This window comes from Malus sylvestris, chromosome 13 (assembly GCF_916048215.2).
Source record: "Malus sylvestris chromosome 13, drMalSylv7.2, whole genome shotgun sequence".
Taxonomy (NCBI): domain Eukaryota; kingdom Viridiplantae; phylum Streptophyta; class Magnoliopsida; order Rosales; family Rosaceae; genus Malus; species Malus sylvestris.
The window spans coordinates 25,178,421-25,196,628 of NC_062272.1; the positions used below are offsets into that span (position 1 = coordinate 25,178,421).

The 18,208-nt window shown below is 36.8% G+C and overlaps 1 protein-coding gene and 1 long non-coding RNA gene across 3 annotated transcripts; both read left to right on the forward strand.

Annotated features, from left to right (window-relative positions):
- The first annotated feature begins 3,006 nt into the window (after window positions 1-3,006).
- On the forward strand, window positions 3,007-14,369 carry LOC126596003 (villin-4-like). Of its 2 annotated transcripts, XM_050262426.1 has the most exons (24): window positions 3,007-3,146; window positions 3,840-3,890; window positions 5,129-5,266; window positions 5,472-5,571; window positions 5,870-5,938; window positions 6,026-6,262; window positions 6,393-6,570; window positions 6,653-6,785; window positions 7,131-7,293; window positions 7,392-7,539; window positions 7,667-7,767; window positions 8,322-8,477; window positions 9,195-9,263; window positions 9,362-9,430; window positions 9,569-9,706; window positions 9,858-9,986; window positions 10,340-10,498; window positions 11,207-11,347; window positions 11,766-11,891; window positions 11,975-12,040; window positions 12,923-13,250; window positions 13,340-13,542; window positions 13,639-13,829; window positions 13,927-14,369. In XM_050262426.1, exons 3-23 carry the CDS (start codon window positions 5,211-5,213, stop codon window positions 13,750-13,752), a joined length of 2,883 nt encoding a protein of 960 aa, XP_050118383.1. In that variant the 5' UTR covers window positions 3,007-3,146; window positions 3,840-3,890; window positions 5,129-5,210; the 3' UTR covers window positions 13,753-13,829; window positions 13,927-14,369. The 2 variants fall into 2 exon arrangements, with proteins under 2 accessions (XP_050118383.1, XP_050118382.1); XM_050262425.1 differs by lacking the exon at window positions 3,007-3,146 and having other exon boundaries at window positions 3,565-3,890.
- A 1,498-nt stretch (window positions 14,370-15,867) lies between these two features.
- LOC126596007 (uncharacterized) lies at window positions 15,868-16,924 on the forward strand. Its single transcript, XR_007613801.1, has 2 exons — window positions 15,868-16,198; window positions 16,299-16,924. It is a non-coding gene; the product is annotated as an uncharacterized LOC126596007 (long non-coding RNA).
- Window positions 16,925-18,208: the final 1,284 nt, after the last annotated feature.

The following is an 18,208-nucleotide window of genomic DNA, read 5'->3' on the forward strand; positions in this document are numbered from 1 at the left end:
ACCTCCAATCGCCGAACTGGTTTCGCCGGTGCCAAAAAACTGGAGATTTTTCAATCTCCTTGTTCTCCGTTATTTCTCAACCATTTTCTACGCATTTTATACCAAAATGAAGCCCTAAACATGTAGAATCACGATGCACTACTTTAAGGCTAAAAAACACACGAAATCTCACCGGAGAAAATCCAAGAAAACCGGCCAACTTCGAACCCTACGATCCCGACGTCTAAAACCTTCAAACTAAGTACTCCAAGCTTCCTTGGGACCTCACTAAGCTCCCTGTAAGCTTAGAATTCCTTGAAAATCCACATTTCACGTGTGCATGAATAGTGATTTCAAAATGGGTTACGGGTTCGACGTGATTTCAAAGGTCTCCAGTTCTAAAAATGGTACCATTCAACTCAGGAGGTTGCAAGGATGAAGAAACTCACCTTTTTGGCGTTGATCCGTGAAGATTTGAGGGTTTGGTGCCTTGTCCGTACAATTCGAAGGGAGGAAGAGAGAGTGAACTGCGAGGGAGGAGAAAGAGGGCACGGGGAGGTGTTTTTCCCGTGTGTGTGTGTGTGGTCCACCTAAACAAACCATACTTTAATTCCCTAACCACACAATTTGTAAACAACTTTCAATCCACTTAAAATTTTCCAAGAACTTAGGATAGTATGAAATATTCAAATAAACAAGTCACACTTAACTTAGTAGCCTTTAAGGGCAATTCCGTCATTTCACATCCCCGACAAAAAAAATTCGGGACGGGCTGTGACAATTATTATTATTATTTTTTATTTATTCTAGAAAACTATTGTCTGCACTCCAAAAATATAATTAGATTTTTAGAGTGATAACAACAATTATCTATATATATATATTTTTTTTTTTTTTTTGTTTCAGTTATTATTAAGATTTCTTGCTTTGTTAGCATACAAGTTTGCCATTGCCTTAAAAATGAGTTTTTGTTGTCAAACGCATTAAAAATGAGTTTGTATGTCATAAAAGTTTGGTGAATGACAGCCCCCTCTATCAATTTTTGTTTTATATATTTTAACTATTAGCATTTAGGGTTTCACCCAACCTCACTAATTTTTTTTTAATAAACGATATTAATTATGTTAAAGGGATGGGAAAGTTGGCTTAGCCTTACAATGAACTAACAATAATTTGAATCAAATTCATCTTTAGCGAGAATCGAACCCAAAACTTTTCACTTATAAATATAAAAGAATACTATTAGACCGTAGTACTAAATAACTCAAACCTCACAATTTTTGTTCAAAAGCATTTTGCGAATATTACCCATTGTACAAGAGGATGAAGTGGGTGCAAAATGATAAAAGATGGTGGTGTTTGCCAAATATGACAATCCATCGTATTCAATATATGTGTGCGTACAAATATGAGAAAATAAATATAAACAAAAAGGCTAACTACATTCCACATTTTATAGTTTTTTTTAATGATTTTTAGAAAAGGCCACATTGTCACATCTCGGCCTGGGCCCGCATCACATTTCGAGCTCGACTCCACCGTAGCACGATATTATTCACTTTAGGCCCTGACCACGCCCTCACGATTTTGTTTCTGGGAACTCACATGAGAACTTCCCAGTGGGTCACCCATCCTGGGAATGCTCTCGCGCAAAATCGCTTAACTTCGAAGTTCCGATGGAACTCGAAGCCAGTGAGCTCCCAAAAGACCTCGTGCTAGGTAGAGATGAGAATATACATATAAGGCTTATAGGATCTATTCCCCTGGGCGATGTGGGAGGTTACAATCCACCCCCCTTAGGGGCCTGACGTCCTAGTCGGCACACTCTGGGTAAGGATTGGCTCTGATACCAAATTGTCACATTCCGGCCCGGGCCCGCACCACATCCGGGCTCGACTCCACCGTAGTACGATATTGTCCGCTTTGGGCCCCGACTACGCCCTCATGGTTTTGTTTCTGGGAACTCACACGAGAACTTCCCAGTATGTCACCCATCCTAGGAATGCTCTCACGCAACTCGCTTAACTTCGGAGTTCCGATGGAACCCGAAGCCAATGAGCTCCCAAAAGGCATTGTGCTGGGTAGAGATGAGAATATACATATAAGACTTACATGATCCACTTCCCTGGACGGTGTGCGATGTTACACACATGGTTGTGATTTTTTTTTAGAATACTAATAAGGTAATAAAATTGTGTCAATTTATACTTTCAGTTTAATGGAATTCTTGATTATTTATTAAATCGATAATTGGGTTGGGCCATTTGTACCATAATAACATAAAAAAGTCATTAATTTAACAAAAGATTAGACGTTCAAATCAACTTACATAATAAAATAATGTTTACTTTATGTAATGTGATAAAATAGAACCTCATGACATGAAAAGCATCTCAATATTTCTTTTAATTTTCAATATTTTTATGCGACGATAATGTAGGGGATGTATGGGGGGCTGGACCACATCATCAGCTAGTCTCTAACTATCAAATTTAACACAAATATAATAATATCTGTTATTTATCTAAATTTAATATGAGATTTCTAATTTATAAGTGAAGAAGAATAAGGGGAGAGGATAGACTTAGCCTCACAATGAGTTAACAGTAACGTAGTTCAAATTCCCTTTTTAAGAGAATCGAACCTAAAACATTTCACTTGTAAGTAAAGAGAAATATCATTAAACTGTAGTACTAACCACAATTATAATGTGTAAAATGTAAATGCCTAAAGAGAGAGGAGAGAGAGAGGAGTCCCTAACATGACGCCCCACCTTAGGCTTTATGGGTAAAAGCACAAATGATGGCCGGTGACCGACTTTTTCCCTTTCCCAGTTTTTCTCTCTTTTACCCTCGCAAAGCGGAAGTCAGCTCTCTCCACCACCAACCGTAAAGTCTTTCTCCCACCACCCTTTTCTTTCCTTTTTTACCCTTTTTCTTCCAATTCTTTCTTAAATTTATTTTACAATTATTGAATTTACAAAAATACAACCAAAAATAAAAACAAATGAAAATTGTGATTCAGACCCAGAAAAGTATTTGACAAAACTAAGATACAGTCACATAAAATATAAAAAAAACACAGCTCATGACATCAGACTTCTGCAGAAGCTCCAACAACAACAATAATCGCTTCATGTTCGACTGATTGATCCCAAAACTTAATAGGTACTCGCGTTTCTTTCTATTATTTTTTTTTGTATGAGTTTTTTTATTTAAAAGTTTTACTTGTATTTTGTCGAACTTGTCATCAAACCCATTTAATCAGTTTCTAAACAGATTACATCAGGTGAATAAATAACATATTGAAAACAAAACAAATTTTCACCTGACAAAAAAAAAAAGAAAAGCACCTGGTTTTTGCCTTTTCATTTCACCTTTTCCCTTTTGCTTTTTACTTGTGATGATTTTTACCATGGGCCAAAAATTGCAGTAATTCCCTCCAAATAAATTCTGAAAAGAAAGCATAAAAAAGACAGAAAACACAATAATTTAATTACTATAAATGTTAATAAAAAATCAAATATCTAATTGAATAAAGGGAATTTACAGTTCATCTGTGCTTTGTGGGGAGAGAGAGAGAGAGTGTAGTCCTCTTTTTGTTGCCGTTAGTGATAAGCACGCCTGGCAGCTCATCATTCCCTCCAACCTCCCTCCCTCTCTCTCCCTCCCATCACCTTTCTCTCTCTCTCTACAATTTCCATTTTTCTTCTTCTTCTTCTTCTTTCTGCAGCCCCCACACTTTACTTTCTTTCCTCTCAGCTTTTGTGTTTTTTCATTTTTCTTTATCCCTCTCTCACTTCATCAATTTTCCAGAAAATGAATATGGATTTAATTTTTTCTGTAATTTATCTGCGTTAGATTGGATCTGGGTCTCCTCCAATTGGGATTTTCGTCGCCAAAAACCACCAGGTATGCTCAAAATTCAAGCTTTCGATCATGGGGTTTTTAACCATTTTGTTTATTTTTCAATGTTTTGCTCATTGGGTTTGTGAATTACTGTTTTATATTTCTGAAATCAATGCGATAAACCCATGTAGCATGCTTTTCTAATCGTACAATTGTTAGAAAATTTTGGGTTTTGTGCATTTTGCTATGTTCTGATGTGGGTTTGATCGGATTGGTGTGTTATGATTGAATCTCTAAGAGAAATCACCGTGTTTTGTTGCTTAATTTCAGCTGAGATTTTTAATTTTTGCACTTGTTTAAATAAGATTTTCCATGAAAGTTAGAGATAAATATTATAATTAATCCCGAAATTCGAAACTTGGAACTCGTTGTATATCTCTGCCATGCTCTTGGATTTTATTTATTTATTTTTATTTTTTTGGTTCTGAGTATCTGTGAAGTTGTTATTTCACTCCTTTCGTTTTCGCTTCCATGACTTTTCTGAATGTGAATGCGTGCGGGTGCATGTGAAGCCGCACATGTGTCTGTGTGTGTTAACATGCGACCTGGGTGGGAATTGCTTCTCTGCCCGTGTGTCTATTTTCATTAATGTTTCACTTGCACTTTTCGTTTGTGTTATGCGAACTGCTTTCTGGGTTTTGTGCGTGGCATTGTGTTTTGTCTCAATAACCAGTGTCACTTCTTCTTTGTATTTTCCATTTTCCTGTTTGTTCATTTAAATATCGTTTATTTTCTCTGTTCCTCTGTACTTTCGCTATCCTAAACATTTATTTTATTGTATTTGGCCTGCAAAAGTAGTTTTAATCGGACTGGATACAAAAAAATTGTGAATAAATATACTAAAATCTCCTGATAGGATGTTATGCATTTTGGTTGGAGCTGCATTGTGTGAAGCTTTAGTCTTTGAGTTTAAGGACATAAGGACTGTATCTGTGTAGTGAGCATTCTGTACTAATCCTGCTAAAATTTCAGTGCAATCCTAACCGTTTGAATAAACTAAGCCATAATGTTGCATTGCATCCACATATATATGATAATGGTCTTTGTTGACTCTATGTTAACTTTCATGTTGTAGTAATAGGTATGTGTTCGTTTTGTCATTGTATAGATAAATTTTGTTCACTTCTTCACCAAACAAATAACTGACACTTATTTCTGAACTGTGGATTGTACCATTCTAGCTAGTTGTTTCTGAATTTATTGGTAATCAATCCTTTTAACATTTGTATGCTCTTTTGTAGTGCCAAATTGTTTGAGGCAGCTTGACGCCAATCTTCTTGCCAAAGTTGTGGATAACTTAACAGATACAGCTGCAAAAACAAAATGGCTGTTTCCATGAGAGATTTGGATCCAGCTTTCCAGGGAGCTGGACAAAAGGAGTATCCTTTATCTCATGAAATATTCATCTTCTTTACAGTTTTTGACATTTGTCTTTCAGAAGTACTTTTCTAATCAATGCAGTAGTTTGCAACTTATGAGGGAAACAGAACATAAAGACGGCAACTGTTACCATAGTGTTGCTATTTATGTTCTTTTAAGTTTGGATTTGTGTAGTTTTTATGTTATCTCCTTGACAATCTATAGTGGACTTGAAATATGGCGCATTGAAAACTTTCGCCCTGCTCCTATCCCAAAGTCCTCTTATGGCAATTTTTTTACAGGGGACTCTTATGTGATCCTGAAAGTAAGTGAATAGATGTAATCCAACTCATTTCTCACGTGGCAATATATTTTGATTACTCTTAGTTACATACCGCGCAACGTCCTTGTGATTGCTGGTTTCCCTAAACATTTCAAACCATACCTTGCCTTTATCGTGATATGAGCCACATCCATGTGACAACTTTATTTATGAAATATGAGTTAATCTAAATACTCCTTAGTATTCTGGATATTAAATCTCTTATATTTTGCGTTTCACTCCTGTTTTGTGAATTTTCAATACTTCGACTAACTTCTGAGTTGATTAACTTCCTATTCAGACTACAGCCTCAAAAAGTGGGGCTTTGCGGCATGAGATCCATTATTGGCTTGGAAAGGATACGTCTCAGGTAAACTCTACAATTTACGCTGTTGAAGTTATTATCTGATTTTGAATTCTTGGCATATCTTTCTGACATGGGGATCTGTTAAAACAGGATGAAGCTGGAGCTGCAGCCATCAAGACAGTTGAGTTAGATGCAACCCTTGGAGGACGTGCTGTCCAGTATCGTGAAGTACAGGGTCACGAAACTGCCAAGTTCCTATCTTATTTCAAACCATGTATCATACCTCAAGAAGGTGGAGTTGCATCTGGGTTCAAACATGCTGAGGCTGAAGAACACAAAACACGATTGTTTGTGTGCCAAGGAAAACATGTTGTCCATGTCAAAGAGGCAAGTCTATGTGCATATCTTCTCTGCTGATGATGGATAAAACTTGTTGATCTACATAACACATGCATGGTCACACACATACACACATATGTGCAAGTTGTTTACATATTTAACACATACATATGTACAGGTTGCTTTTGCTCGATCTTCACTCAGCCATGATGACATTTTTATTTTGGATACCAAGTCTAAAATTTTTCAATTTAATGGTTCAAACTCATCTATTCAAGAAAGAGCTAAGGCGTTGGAAGTTGTCCAGTACATTAAAGACACATATCATGATGGGAAATGTGAGATAGCTTCCATTGGTAAGTCAAATTACATAGTGGAAAGTTCAATTATGATATTAACTGTCATTTTTGCTCTCTCTGAGTCAATCTACTTTTGTAGAGGATGGAAAGTTGATGGCTGATGCAGAAAGTGGAGAATTTTGGGGTTTATTTGGTGGTTTTGCTCCACTTCCAAGGAAAACAGCCACCAATGAGGACAAAAGTTTTGATTCTTATCCTACTAAGCTTCTTTGGTAACTTTCCATCTAATTTAACCCTTTTCTATTATATATAGTCTTACAATGATCTCTGCCATATTAACTGCACCTCATTGTTTTTTAGAAGGCATAATATGTTACTTCATACACATTCCTAAGTGTACTTGTGTTGGTCATCCATTCCTTTTCTTTCCAACTCTTTGATCCATTTAAGAAATCTATTCATTTTCCCTTCTTTTCAACAAAAACAGAAGTCAGATACTTGCAGCTTACCTATGATAATGGATAACTTTGTTTATTTAAGTGAAGTTTCATTTGTGATTATGAATTTTGAAATCCAATGATATTGTAGTTCTGAAAGAAAGATATTTGCCTTTGAAGTATTGAGAAGGGACAGGCAGAACCAGTTGAGGGTGATGCTTTGACGAGGGATTTGCTAGACACAAACAAGTGCTATCTTCTAGATTGTGGGTTGGAAGTGTTTGTTTGGATGGGGAGAAATACATCTCTTGACCAAAGAAGGAGTGCAAGTGGAGCTGCAGAAGTACTAGTCATTGCCTTTGCTTTTTCCATCTATCATCAATTTTGCATCTTATTGTATGTTCTCAATAACCCTTGTTTTCTTTCGATCTCACCATATAGGAACTAGTCCATCCTCCTGATCGATCGAAATCCCACATAATTCGTGTAATTGAGGGCTTTGAGACAGTAATGTTTAGGTCCAAATTCGATTCGTGGCCCCAAACAGCTGATGTAGCTGTGTCAGAAGATGGTAGGGGCAAGGTTGCAGGTCAGTCTGGACTGTTTTGCTTCTGATTTTTCTTTTTCTTTTTCTTTTCCTTGCTTGCAACATATTTTGTCCTTATGATCATAACCAAGCAAAATCTCACTTCTGTTGCTTCTCATTCTTTCTGCAGCACTCTTAAAGCGTCAAGGGGTTAATGTGAAGGGTCTGTTGAAAGCTGATCCTGTAAAAGAAGAACCTCAACCATACATTGATTGCACTGGAAACTTGCAGGTGCTGTATATCTATATTTATTGCACTTTATGTTGTTTCTCATGTTTTTCTGGTTCTTTTTGTAACCATTCTTGCGTAGAAATGCTAGTACTTGTTTGTTAGTTCAATTCTTTATGGAAAAGCTTCCCTTGAACCAAGAACCTCTTTTGTTAACACAAACTCCACAAAGATAGTTGACTGCACTCTTTTTGTCTTTTCTTTACAAAATAGTTAAAAAGGAAGATATTTGTCTATGTCATATGAGGAAGATATAAAAGAGGAAGGCTTCAGAATCAATTTGCGAACTGTATGGAAATTCCACTAACTTGGATAGAAAGCCTCATATTTAGTTTTGAATACTAGCCATAAAACTAAGGGGTTGTAACATTCTCCAAGAATCATCTCTGACTCATCATAAATGAGGTCTCAGGGAAACATGAACAATCATTTGGAATGCTATATTTTGGTTTTGCTTTAGTTTCGTATTACTGTTGCTAAGATATGTGAATATAAACCTCATGTCAACTTTTTGGTTACGTGATCTTGCTAATGGTAGCTTTATCATGTTTTGGCAGGTTTGGCGTGTGAATGGCCAGGAAAAGATTAACCTTCAGTCTTCTGATCAATCAAAATTTTACAGTGGAGATTGCTATATTTTTCATTATGCATATCCAGGAGAGGATAAAGAGGAACACCTTATAGGAACATGGTTTGGAAAGCAGAGCGTTGAGGTAATAATTTACCAAGCATCTTATCAATCTTGACACAATGCTCAGAATATCATAAACTTTTCCAAGGCTTTACAGCAATTCCCTATAAAAACCAGGAAATTATACAAATAGGTTTCTAGTCAAAATAAGTGCACATATAATATTCTACGCATGAGTAAAGTTTTGATTGAGGAGTACCATATAAAAGTCTGAAAAAAATTAATGAAATGGTAAAGTCCAACTTTTTAGCCATGATATATTCATAGAATTCTCTAATTACCTGGGTTTGTCCACCGGAATCCTTTGTCAGTATTCAGCCCTCTCTAGAAACAAAGGATCTATCTAAGCTCCTGGATTATGAGCTAATTTCTTATGCCTATTCATGTTTATGTGAAAATGGTGGAAACTAAAACGTATGGAAACAAAGATCAGGCATTTTCAACCTAAATCAGATTGCTTTTAAATCTTGAGCATTTTCTGGCAATGTAATTGGTCGGTCATGCACTTGGAATGTGACTGTAAATTTCAGCAGTTAGGCTTGAAGTGTTGCCTTGATGCACATCGTTCTAAGGACATCAACTCAACTAAAATAATTTTCTTCAAGTTAATTGAGTCATATGTTCCTTCTCTCTTTCCTAGCTACATGTGGCATATTTATGAGATTAGAGAGATGTATGTTTGTTCATAGATTTAGCCCAAGTGGAAGGCATACTAAATATGAATTTCTACTCCAAACAGGACGAAAGGGTATCAGCTATATCACTAGCAAGCAAGATGGTTGAGTCGATGAAGTTTCTTGCCGCCCAGGTAGTTTTCCTTCAACTAAAATGCTATTGTTACCCTGATGCAATTAATTTACTTATTTCTTTGTTGCTTACTGATGATATTTTATCTTTGATTTCTAGGCTCGTATCTATGAAGGAAATGAACCAATTCAGTTCTATTCAATCTTCCAAAGCATAATTGTTTTGAAGGTTTGTATAATCTATGATGCCATAGAGAAAGTAATGTTGAAATAAAAGGACAAAAGAAAGAAAGTTCTTGAAATCATCGTTAGAACGTAATTGCATATTTTCAATTTACCACAAAATGGACTATGTGAAATTTATCAGGGTGGTCTCAGTGATGGATACAAAAATTATGTTGCGGAGAAAGAAGTTCCAGATGAGACATATCAAGAAGATGGTGTTGCATTATTTCGTGTCCAGGGATCTGGACCTGATAATATGCAAGCAATACAAGTTGATGCAGTAAGTCCTTTCTTTCTTTCTTTCGTTCCTTTTTCTTCTGGTTTTGCTCACAGAAGGATACCTATAGTAAATAGACTTGTATATTTCTGTCTTGTATATGAATGTTAACAACCATCCCTTCTTTCTTTTTTCTCTTAATCCCTGCCATCAGGTTGCATCATCTTTGAATTCCTCCTACTGTTATATATTACATAGTGGCTCAACTGTCTTTACCTGGTCTGGAGGCCTCACAACCTCAGATGATCAGGAACTTGTTGAGAGGCAGCTCGATTTAATAAAGGTCTGTTGTGCTCTATGTTTCTTATAGTTATAGAAAGTGCTATAGAAGAGAGACCTTTCTATGTGAGATATATATTTGTTCATATCTGTAATGGTGGAAAGGCTAGTAATTCTTGTGACATGCATCTTTGCATCTTGGTCGTTCGTATAAATATTGTCATCCTACTCGCATGTGAACTACAGTAGAGTCGATTTGGTTGGTTCAACTTGCTAATATTTTATTTTATTAGGGTGCTTTCAGTTCTATTAGTAATCATCTATTTTGTGTATGAATGGGTCCTTATAATGTATGCTATTTTTTTGCAGTTGATCTGCTTATTAATCTACTTCTTATATGCTTTGAATTATCTACAGCCGGATCTCCAGTCGAAAATGCAAAAGGAAAATTCCGAGTCAGAACAGTTTTGGGAGTTGTTAGGAGGAAAGACCGAGTATCCCAGCCAAAAGATTGTAAGATCTGGTGAAAGCGACCCCCGCCTATTTTCTTGCACCTTCTCAAATGGTATGAAACTTGTCTGAGCTAGATGATGAAATTTTCAATTTGGTTTAACCACAAAGTTTTTGACCTTTTTCTCCCCTTTCTGTTGTTCTGATTATAACCACACTGGACATCGATCTTCAGGAAATTTGAAGGTACATATTTTGGTTTATCATTTCTAATCCACAACATTAATGTTAGACTATGCTAAATGCAGGATCTTTTCAGTTATATGTATTATAAACCGTACAGGTATTATTTGAACTATTTGTTTATACTATGTTTCACGTGACGTATTTTTTGTATTATGTCATAACCTGACAAGTTGTGACACTGCTTCAACAAAAAGCAACCTTCTCTGAAAACCTAAGGACGCGAGATTCTTGTGCCCCTGTTTCACACATTCATTTGGATACCAATACTTCAAAAATGTTTGTTTCAGTTAGGGAAAAGTAATAAAGGAAAAACAAAAAAAGTTATAAACGGTTTAGATATCCGCTCATCCCTGCGTCTAGGTTTCTGGGAAACGTGTCTGACACCTGTCTTTATCAACACATGAAAGTTGATAGTTCTGTCTGTGTCTGTAAATGATAGCATAAACAGATTATGAAACTTAAGAATGAGGTGATTAAAATCATTAAACTTACAGGGCTGAGGCTTTCTTGCATCAACTGATCAAATTTGTGCAATATTACTTTGGATTTATTTTTTCACACAGCTTTAAACTGAAGTCATTGTTGCAGGTAGTTGAGATATACAACTTCACCCAGGATGATTTGATGACTGAAGATATATTCATCTTGGATTGTCATGCAGACATCTTTGTTTGGGTTGGCCAACAGGTCAACTCCAAGGATAGGATGCAGGCTTTAACTATTGGGGAGGTACGACTTTTTAGAGTTTGTCTGAAAGCAATAGCATAGCTGTACTTGTGTTCACAAGCTAGTATTTATATTATCAAAACACAATGTCCTTTTGCCTTTAAGCCTGCTATGCACCGTCTGCCGGACCACCGTAAAATAAAAACTCTTAAATCTATACCTTTTTCTCTATATCTAGAAACTTATAATTTTGCTCTGCACGATTATTTACCTCAATAACCTTGTAATCTGACTTGAGATTGTAATATCAGTACAACTGTGTCAACCGTCTTCTAAGATACATGTCACTTTCTTTGAAATTTTCTCAACTTTTGGTAGAAGCTTAATCTGAGTTATGTTTTCTCATATTGGTTTACAATTGTGTGAACTATCTTTAAGATTTCTAATGTTACTATGTGTTGGCAATTCTAACTTTTGACAGAAATTTCTTGAGCATGATTTTTTCATGGAACAATTATCTCGTGAAGCTTCAATATATATCATCATGGAAGGAAGTGAGCCACCTTTCTTCACACGCTTCTTCACTTGGGACTCTGCAAAATCTTCTGTGAGTCCTATAATCATTATCAAGTTATCACCAAAATTTGAGATCTTTTTGAGAATCTAATTTTCCTTATGTTTTTGGTACAGATGCACGGGAACTCTTTCCAAAGGAAACTTACTATACTGAAAAATGGGGGTAGTCCAACTGTAAATGTAAGTCTTCTTTTGAATAAGAACTTGATCATGAGTAGTCTTATGAGATTGAATAAGAAGTTGATCATGAGTAGTCTTATGAGTTTGTGCACATCTATGCTTATTTTGAATTCTCTATGGCATACTTGATTAAAATTTTGATTAAATTCTAGTAAGTCTTATGGGATATTGACTACAACCCCATGATTGTCACACAAAACTCAGTGGACAGTTTGCGATATCTTGTAGTGAGAGATTATAGGAAGAATATTATATAAATATATATTGGTTTTTGGTGTTTTGGTTGGTCATAAGTTCTAAGTAAATATTGACTGTCCCATGATTGTCTCACAATTCAAAGAATGTGTAGAATTTGGGACTTAAACTCTCTGTGTCTGTAAGTTTTGCGGGCTTCACATCTGAATTGATAAAATCCCTTCAAATCATAGCTGTAGCACCTTTGGAACCAGTGCTAACTGAAAGGCCAAATTAAGTTGACTAGGTGCCATATATCTTCCCATATTTTCGTAAGATCCATCCCATTCGGTGGTTCTATTTAGGGTGGGTTAGGACGCTCAAATGTATATGCCAGAGTTGCGAGCCAGTGTTTGTGTGTTATAAATTTCTGTTTGTGAAAACGCAAGTCTCAATTTACCTTTTTTATAAGTAAAATGAATTTTTATTTAACAGGTGAAATCCAAGTACACAGGAAGTATACAAGAAAGAAAGCTTAGTATTCATAATATTAATCAACCATCAATAGTCACACCGTGTTATGATCTGTGTGATTAATGCAAGTGTGGCCCTCCTACATTTTGACTGTACATGGGCAACTTGTCGCACCTTGTTGCCTGATTAGTGCTTAATATTTATTTCCTGATTCATTATCTAATGCTTGATTAGAAACCAAAACGGAGAGCACCTGTATCTTATGGTGGAAGGTCTAGTGTACCAGAAAAATCGCAGCGTTCCAGAAGCATGTCTTTCAGCCCCGATCGAGTTCGTGTGAGGGGTAGATCTCCAGCTTTCAATGCACTGGCTGCTACTTTTGAGAATGCTAATGCCAGAAACCTTTCAACTCCACCTCCAATGGTCACAAAACTGTACCCCAAATCTGTGACTCCAGATTCATCAAAATTGGCTTCAAAATCATCTGCTATAGCAGCACTCACTGCTAGTTTTGATAAAACAGGACCAGCAAGAGAATCTAATATACCAAGATCGCCGAAAAGTAAGTATCTGTTAAGCTCCTCCACAAAAATTGTCTCACTCAGTTCCTGCAGAGGTACTTAATTTAAAGCATTTTTTCTATGGCTGCAGTGAGCCCAGGGCCCCCCAAGCCAAAACAACAGGAGACAAATAACAAGGAGAATTCTATGACCAGTAAACTAGAATCCTTCACCATACAGGAAGATGCGAAGGAGGGTGAAGCAGAAGATGAGAACCTCCCCGTTCACCCATATGAACGCCTTAAAACAACATCAGAAGATCCTGTTACAGATATTGATGTGACGAAGCGAGAGGTAACATACTGGAATTGCATTACAATGGTTATGGAATCATATGCATACGTATTCAATTTATCCTAAATTCCTAATATATGAGTTTGGCACAAGCAGATTTACTTGTCAGCAGAGGAGTTCAGGGAGCATTTCGGTATGGCAAAGGATGCCTTCCATAAGTTGCCCAAGTGGAAACAGAACAAGCTTAAAATGGCCCTTCTATTGTTCTGAATCTCTTCATACTCTTCATTTTCTTCAGCTTGCTGCAGTTTATGTTGCATGCGTCAGAATGCTTGCCCACCAAAACTGTACATGATCTTTCCTTATGAAAGTAGAGTTTGATTTTCGTTGACTTTTAACCGATGGAGCATTCTAGTTAACATTTTGCTTTCTTTCTTCCTACAGTGGGGGAACACAATTTCTCAGGAGTGAAAGGGACAGCATCAGTGCATTTTTAGCTGCTTCTGCTCCCAAGAAGCTAGTTTTCATGATTGAACAGAAACAACAAACAATTTTTCTAGTCTTACTTTCTCTTCGGCCTTTTGAGTTGGTTTGGAATCTTGGATGTCTAGGTTTGCATTTTGGTTTAGTTAGCTTCTTGGTATTCTTTCTGGTCACAGGTTTGTCGTGAGCTTGCATTTTTGTCCTTCATCTTTCAAATTTTTATTCAAAATTCGATTTTGTTTTCTTTTTACGGCGTTTCGGAAATTGATTTCCTGTAGAGAAAATTAGGGGGCTTGCATATGCATACTTATGTTGTATTGATATCTGAGGATAAGAAGAGTGTGTACAGCAGAATGTAAAAACCAATTCGCTCCTGTTTTGACAATAAAAGTGTGACTTGTGCCTTTCTCTTTGCCTCCCCTCCTCCCCTCCTCCCCATTTATGTTTTATCTTTCTCCACTTCCATGTCCATTTAAATAATGAACTTGAAATTGAACGATGCAATTTGTGCACGGGGCTTGTAGCTCAAGTCGTTAAGGGCAGCTTACGCACCCGACACGTGCCTTTTTATAGTTGCACATTGTTTCACCAAAGGCAATGCGACACAGGCCCACCAGCATCAAAGCCCAGCTAGGGCCAGCTTGCCCAGGTCGGACTACTTCCATCAACGCATGAGCTAATCCTTCATGAGCTCTGAAGCATTCATCCCGAGTCACATCCACATAAGCGACCAGGCTCCGGGAATCCTGCAGCTCATTAAACGCCCAAGGGACACGTCATTCGGCAGGCCAAACGACTAGGCAGCTACATACCAGCGTCGGAGAACACAGGGTTGAGCTACCTAGCACGAAATTCAGTTGTTGTCATGGATCTAAGGTTATCTCCAACTGATTCGGCGATCATAGGGTTAAAAATGGCTTAAAATAATACGAAAACCGTTTCCAACAAAGGATTAAGTCAAAGAGCTTGTGGGCCCACCAGGTCAAAACCACCAAATCAAGCCAGGCTGGAGATTTTTTTTTTTTTTTTTTAGTCCAACCCATTTTTTTTTTTTTGTTAATTTTAATTTTTTCCTGCACCATTTCTCACATATTTTTCATCATTCCATACTATCTTATCTCATTTTAATTTTTTTTAGCCTAACCCAAGTTTTTTTTTTTCTATTATCTTCCAATAATCTTTCTTTTAATTTTTTCAATAATTTTCAAATGACCAACTCTTTCAATAATCTTCCAATATGTCCAAAAATCTTATTTTAATATGGTAGTTTAATTTAATTAACTATATTAATTCAATTAAAATAATAAATTATGTTTGATCTATGGCCTTTTGGCCTCTTCGGTTGGAGATGATTTTTTGTCATAGGGCTATGTTTGGCTCATGACCCTTTGGCCCCTTCAGTTGGAGATGGTATGAAATATGGCTTAACACTATTCATTAAAATATAATTTCTTGGAGGGCTATAGGGCTAAAGAGAGCCCTCTGGTCCTCATTCGGTTGGAGATAGCCTAACCAACCCGGCCAAAGGGCCGTAGGCTAAAAAAATAGTCCGTTTTGACATGAAAATCGTCTCCAACCAAGGGCTAGGCCAAAGGGCTTGTGGGCCCCACCTGGCCAAAAAAAGACCCCAGGCCAACTAACTGGCCATAATCAATCAGCTAGCCAGCCCGATTCTCCTAGCCCAGCCTACTTGCAATGGCTACTTGGCGTCAGCTGGCAACGACTAGCTAACGTAAGGTTACCATTGAAATTTTTTAGACAAAATTAAAATAAAAAATAAAAAATTCTAATTTTTTTTCCTATAAATACCTAAGTCATTCCTACACCATTTCTCATATCCTTTTCACCATTCCATACTATCTTACCTCATTTTACTTCAATTCTTCACATTCTATTCTCTTACCTACTCCAATAATCTTTCCTATAATTTTTTCAATAATTTTGAAATGGCCACATCTTGAATCAAAGGAAGGGCTTGGACCCAAAAAGATGATGAAGCATGGGTCTCGGAAGATAGTGTGAAAGGTAGTTCTCAAACAAGTGGAGGCATTTGAACTCGTATGTCAAAAAGTACTATGAGTTCTACGAAGGCAACGCTCCACAGAATCCCCGAAACCATGAGAGTTGTTCTTCAAGATTGGAAAAACATCTTCAACCAAGTTTGAATAAATGGCATCAAGCCGTGCTAAAGGCCGAAAGTAGACAGGAAAGCGGCACCAATCTATACGACAAAGTAGGTGTTTTCATAAATTAATTTCCTATAATTTTTGTAATTATATTACATTTAATTTCATAAATTAATTTCCTTTAATTTTTGTAATAATATTTTCTAGGAACGCCAAGCAGAGCAATTATATATGGATGCCATGAAAAAACTCTTTACTCATCACAGTTGTGGGAAATTTGTAAAGGGTGTGTGTTATTTCAAGATCCACCTCAAGAAAGATTTGGTCCTACGCCGGTGTTTGGGTCAAATACAGTTGGGAATGAACAAGTATCTCCGATCATTGAAGAAACAAGGTTAGAAAATCCATCTCCGGGTCAATCTTCCATACCTAGGACTATGGGATGAAACAAGGCTTGAAAATTGAAGGAAAATGGGAAGGCAAAGGAGGAGTTAGGCTTTTGAGAGGAAATGGATTCCTCATTGCGATTAATGGCGGAGCAAATTGCCATTGCCACGGAAGAAAGGAAGTGTAGACACGAAGAACGAGCAAAACAAATACAAGAATAGATGGATGATAGGAACATGGAAAGGAACACGAGGGATTATACTTGTAATACCCTAAAAATTTAAATATATGAATTATATATTCATAATTATGAAATGTGGAGAAAATCGGAAATGAATCGATTTATGGTTATGAAGAAATTAATTGAGAACTTTTAAGTTTTGGTTTTCTGAAATTATTAAATTTTAAGTATTTTTATGATTGAGATTTTATCTTAGTTTTGAGAATTGATATTAAGTTATTTGAGTTTAGTTTTAAATTAAGCTGCTTACGAAGTTTGAAATTTGGAAAGTAATTATTTAAAATCCGTAGACCTTTCAAGGTCACAATTTATATTTTGAATAGAGCTCGATCTTACAAACGCGTAGGCGCCAACTGTTCGTGAAACGGAGTTATAACGAAGAAGTTATTAACGTTTAAAATCAGGAATATTTTGGTAATTTTAAGTTCATTTAGAAGACTCCAGAAATCTGGAGCAATATGTTATGCCACGTGTGTGGCTGTGATGAATGTAAAATAAATGATGGACGGCTGAGATTGAAAGAAAATAATAGAAAGGAGGAAAAGGAAGAAGGAATTAGGGGAGGGTGACCAATGGGGAGAGAGAATCAGGGAGAGAAAGGAGGGAAAAGAGAAATGGGGGATCAGGACCCGACCTTTGGTGACCCGACCCGATCAGCACCCTTAGCAATTTCCGATGGGTTTTCACCCATTTTTCCGGTGAATTACACTAAACAATCACTTGGAAAACCCCTCCACGACCTTCCCCCTTCCTATTACATCCTAAAAATATAGGGATTTGGAATTTAAATTAGGAGAAACTGCACGGTGGGGTGGAACAAAGCCCAAACTACATCCATCTCCACCACCATTAGACTCCCCTTGAGATCTGGAACAAAGCCCAAACAATGGTAGGGACAGCGGAGCACCAGAGGTAACGAATCGAGGACACCCATTTATAGGGTTTCCGGCGGGTTCAAGGCAAATTGGAGCATTTCTAGGCCAAATTGGACTTGGCCACAGGTATAAAGTTTGCTCTACTCTTTGAGATCTTCATTTCTGTAATTTTGAGAATTTTTAGAAATAATTGAATTTTCCAGAGAGTCGGGGTGGCCGACCGCCACCCGCGGCGGCGCACGGCCAGGGAGCCGACATTTGTGTTGTTATGCGAATTTCATTATTCTAAGTTTTGTTTTTGAGATCTAATTATTATGGTTGAATATTAATATGATTGTGGTGTATGTGGAAGTAAATGAATAGTTTCGTATTTGGTTTGAACTTTTTGAATTGTGAACTACGAAACGCTTGATCCCTGTTTAGGGTACGTAGGCAGTCTAACAAGAAGTTAAATGCAGCCATAAAATATGTGAGGTTAAGTAAATTCGAGAATAAAGGTTACAAAATGGAAATTGGTCCATCAAAGGAAATGGTTCTAAATTGGAAGTTAAATTGTATGTTTTGCGTAAATGAATAGTGATTATGAATTATTCGTGGGATGAAGGAATTTATTT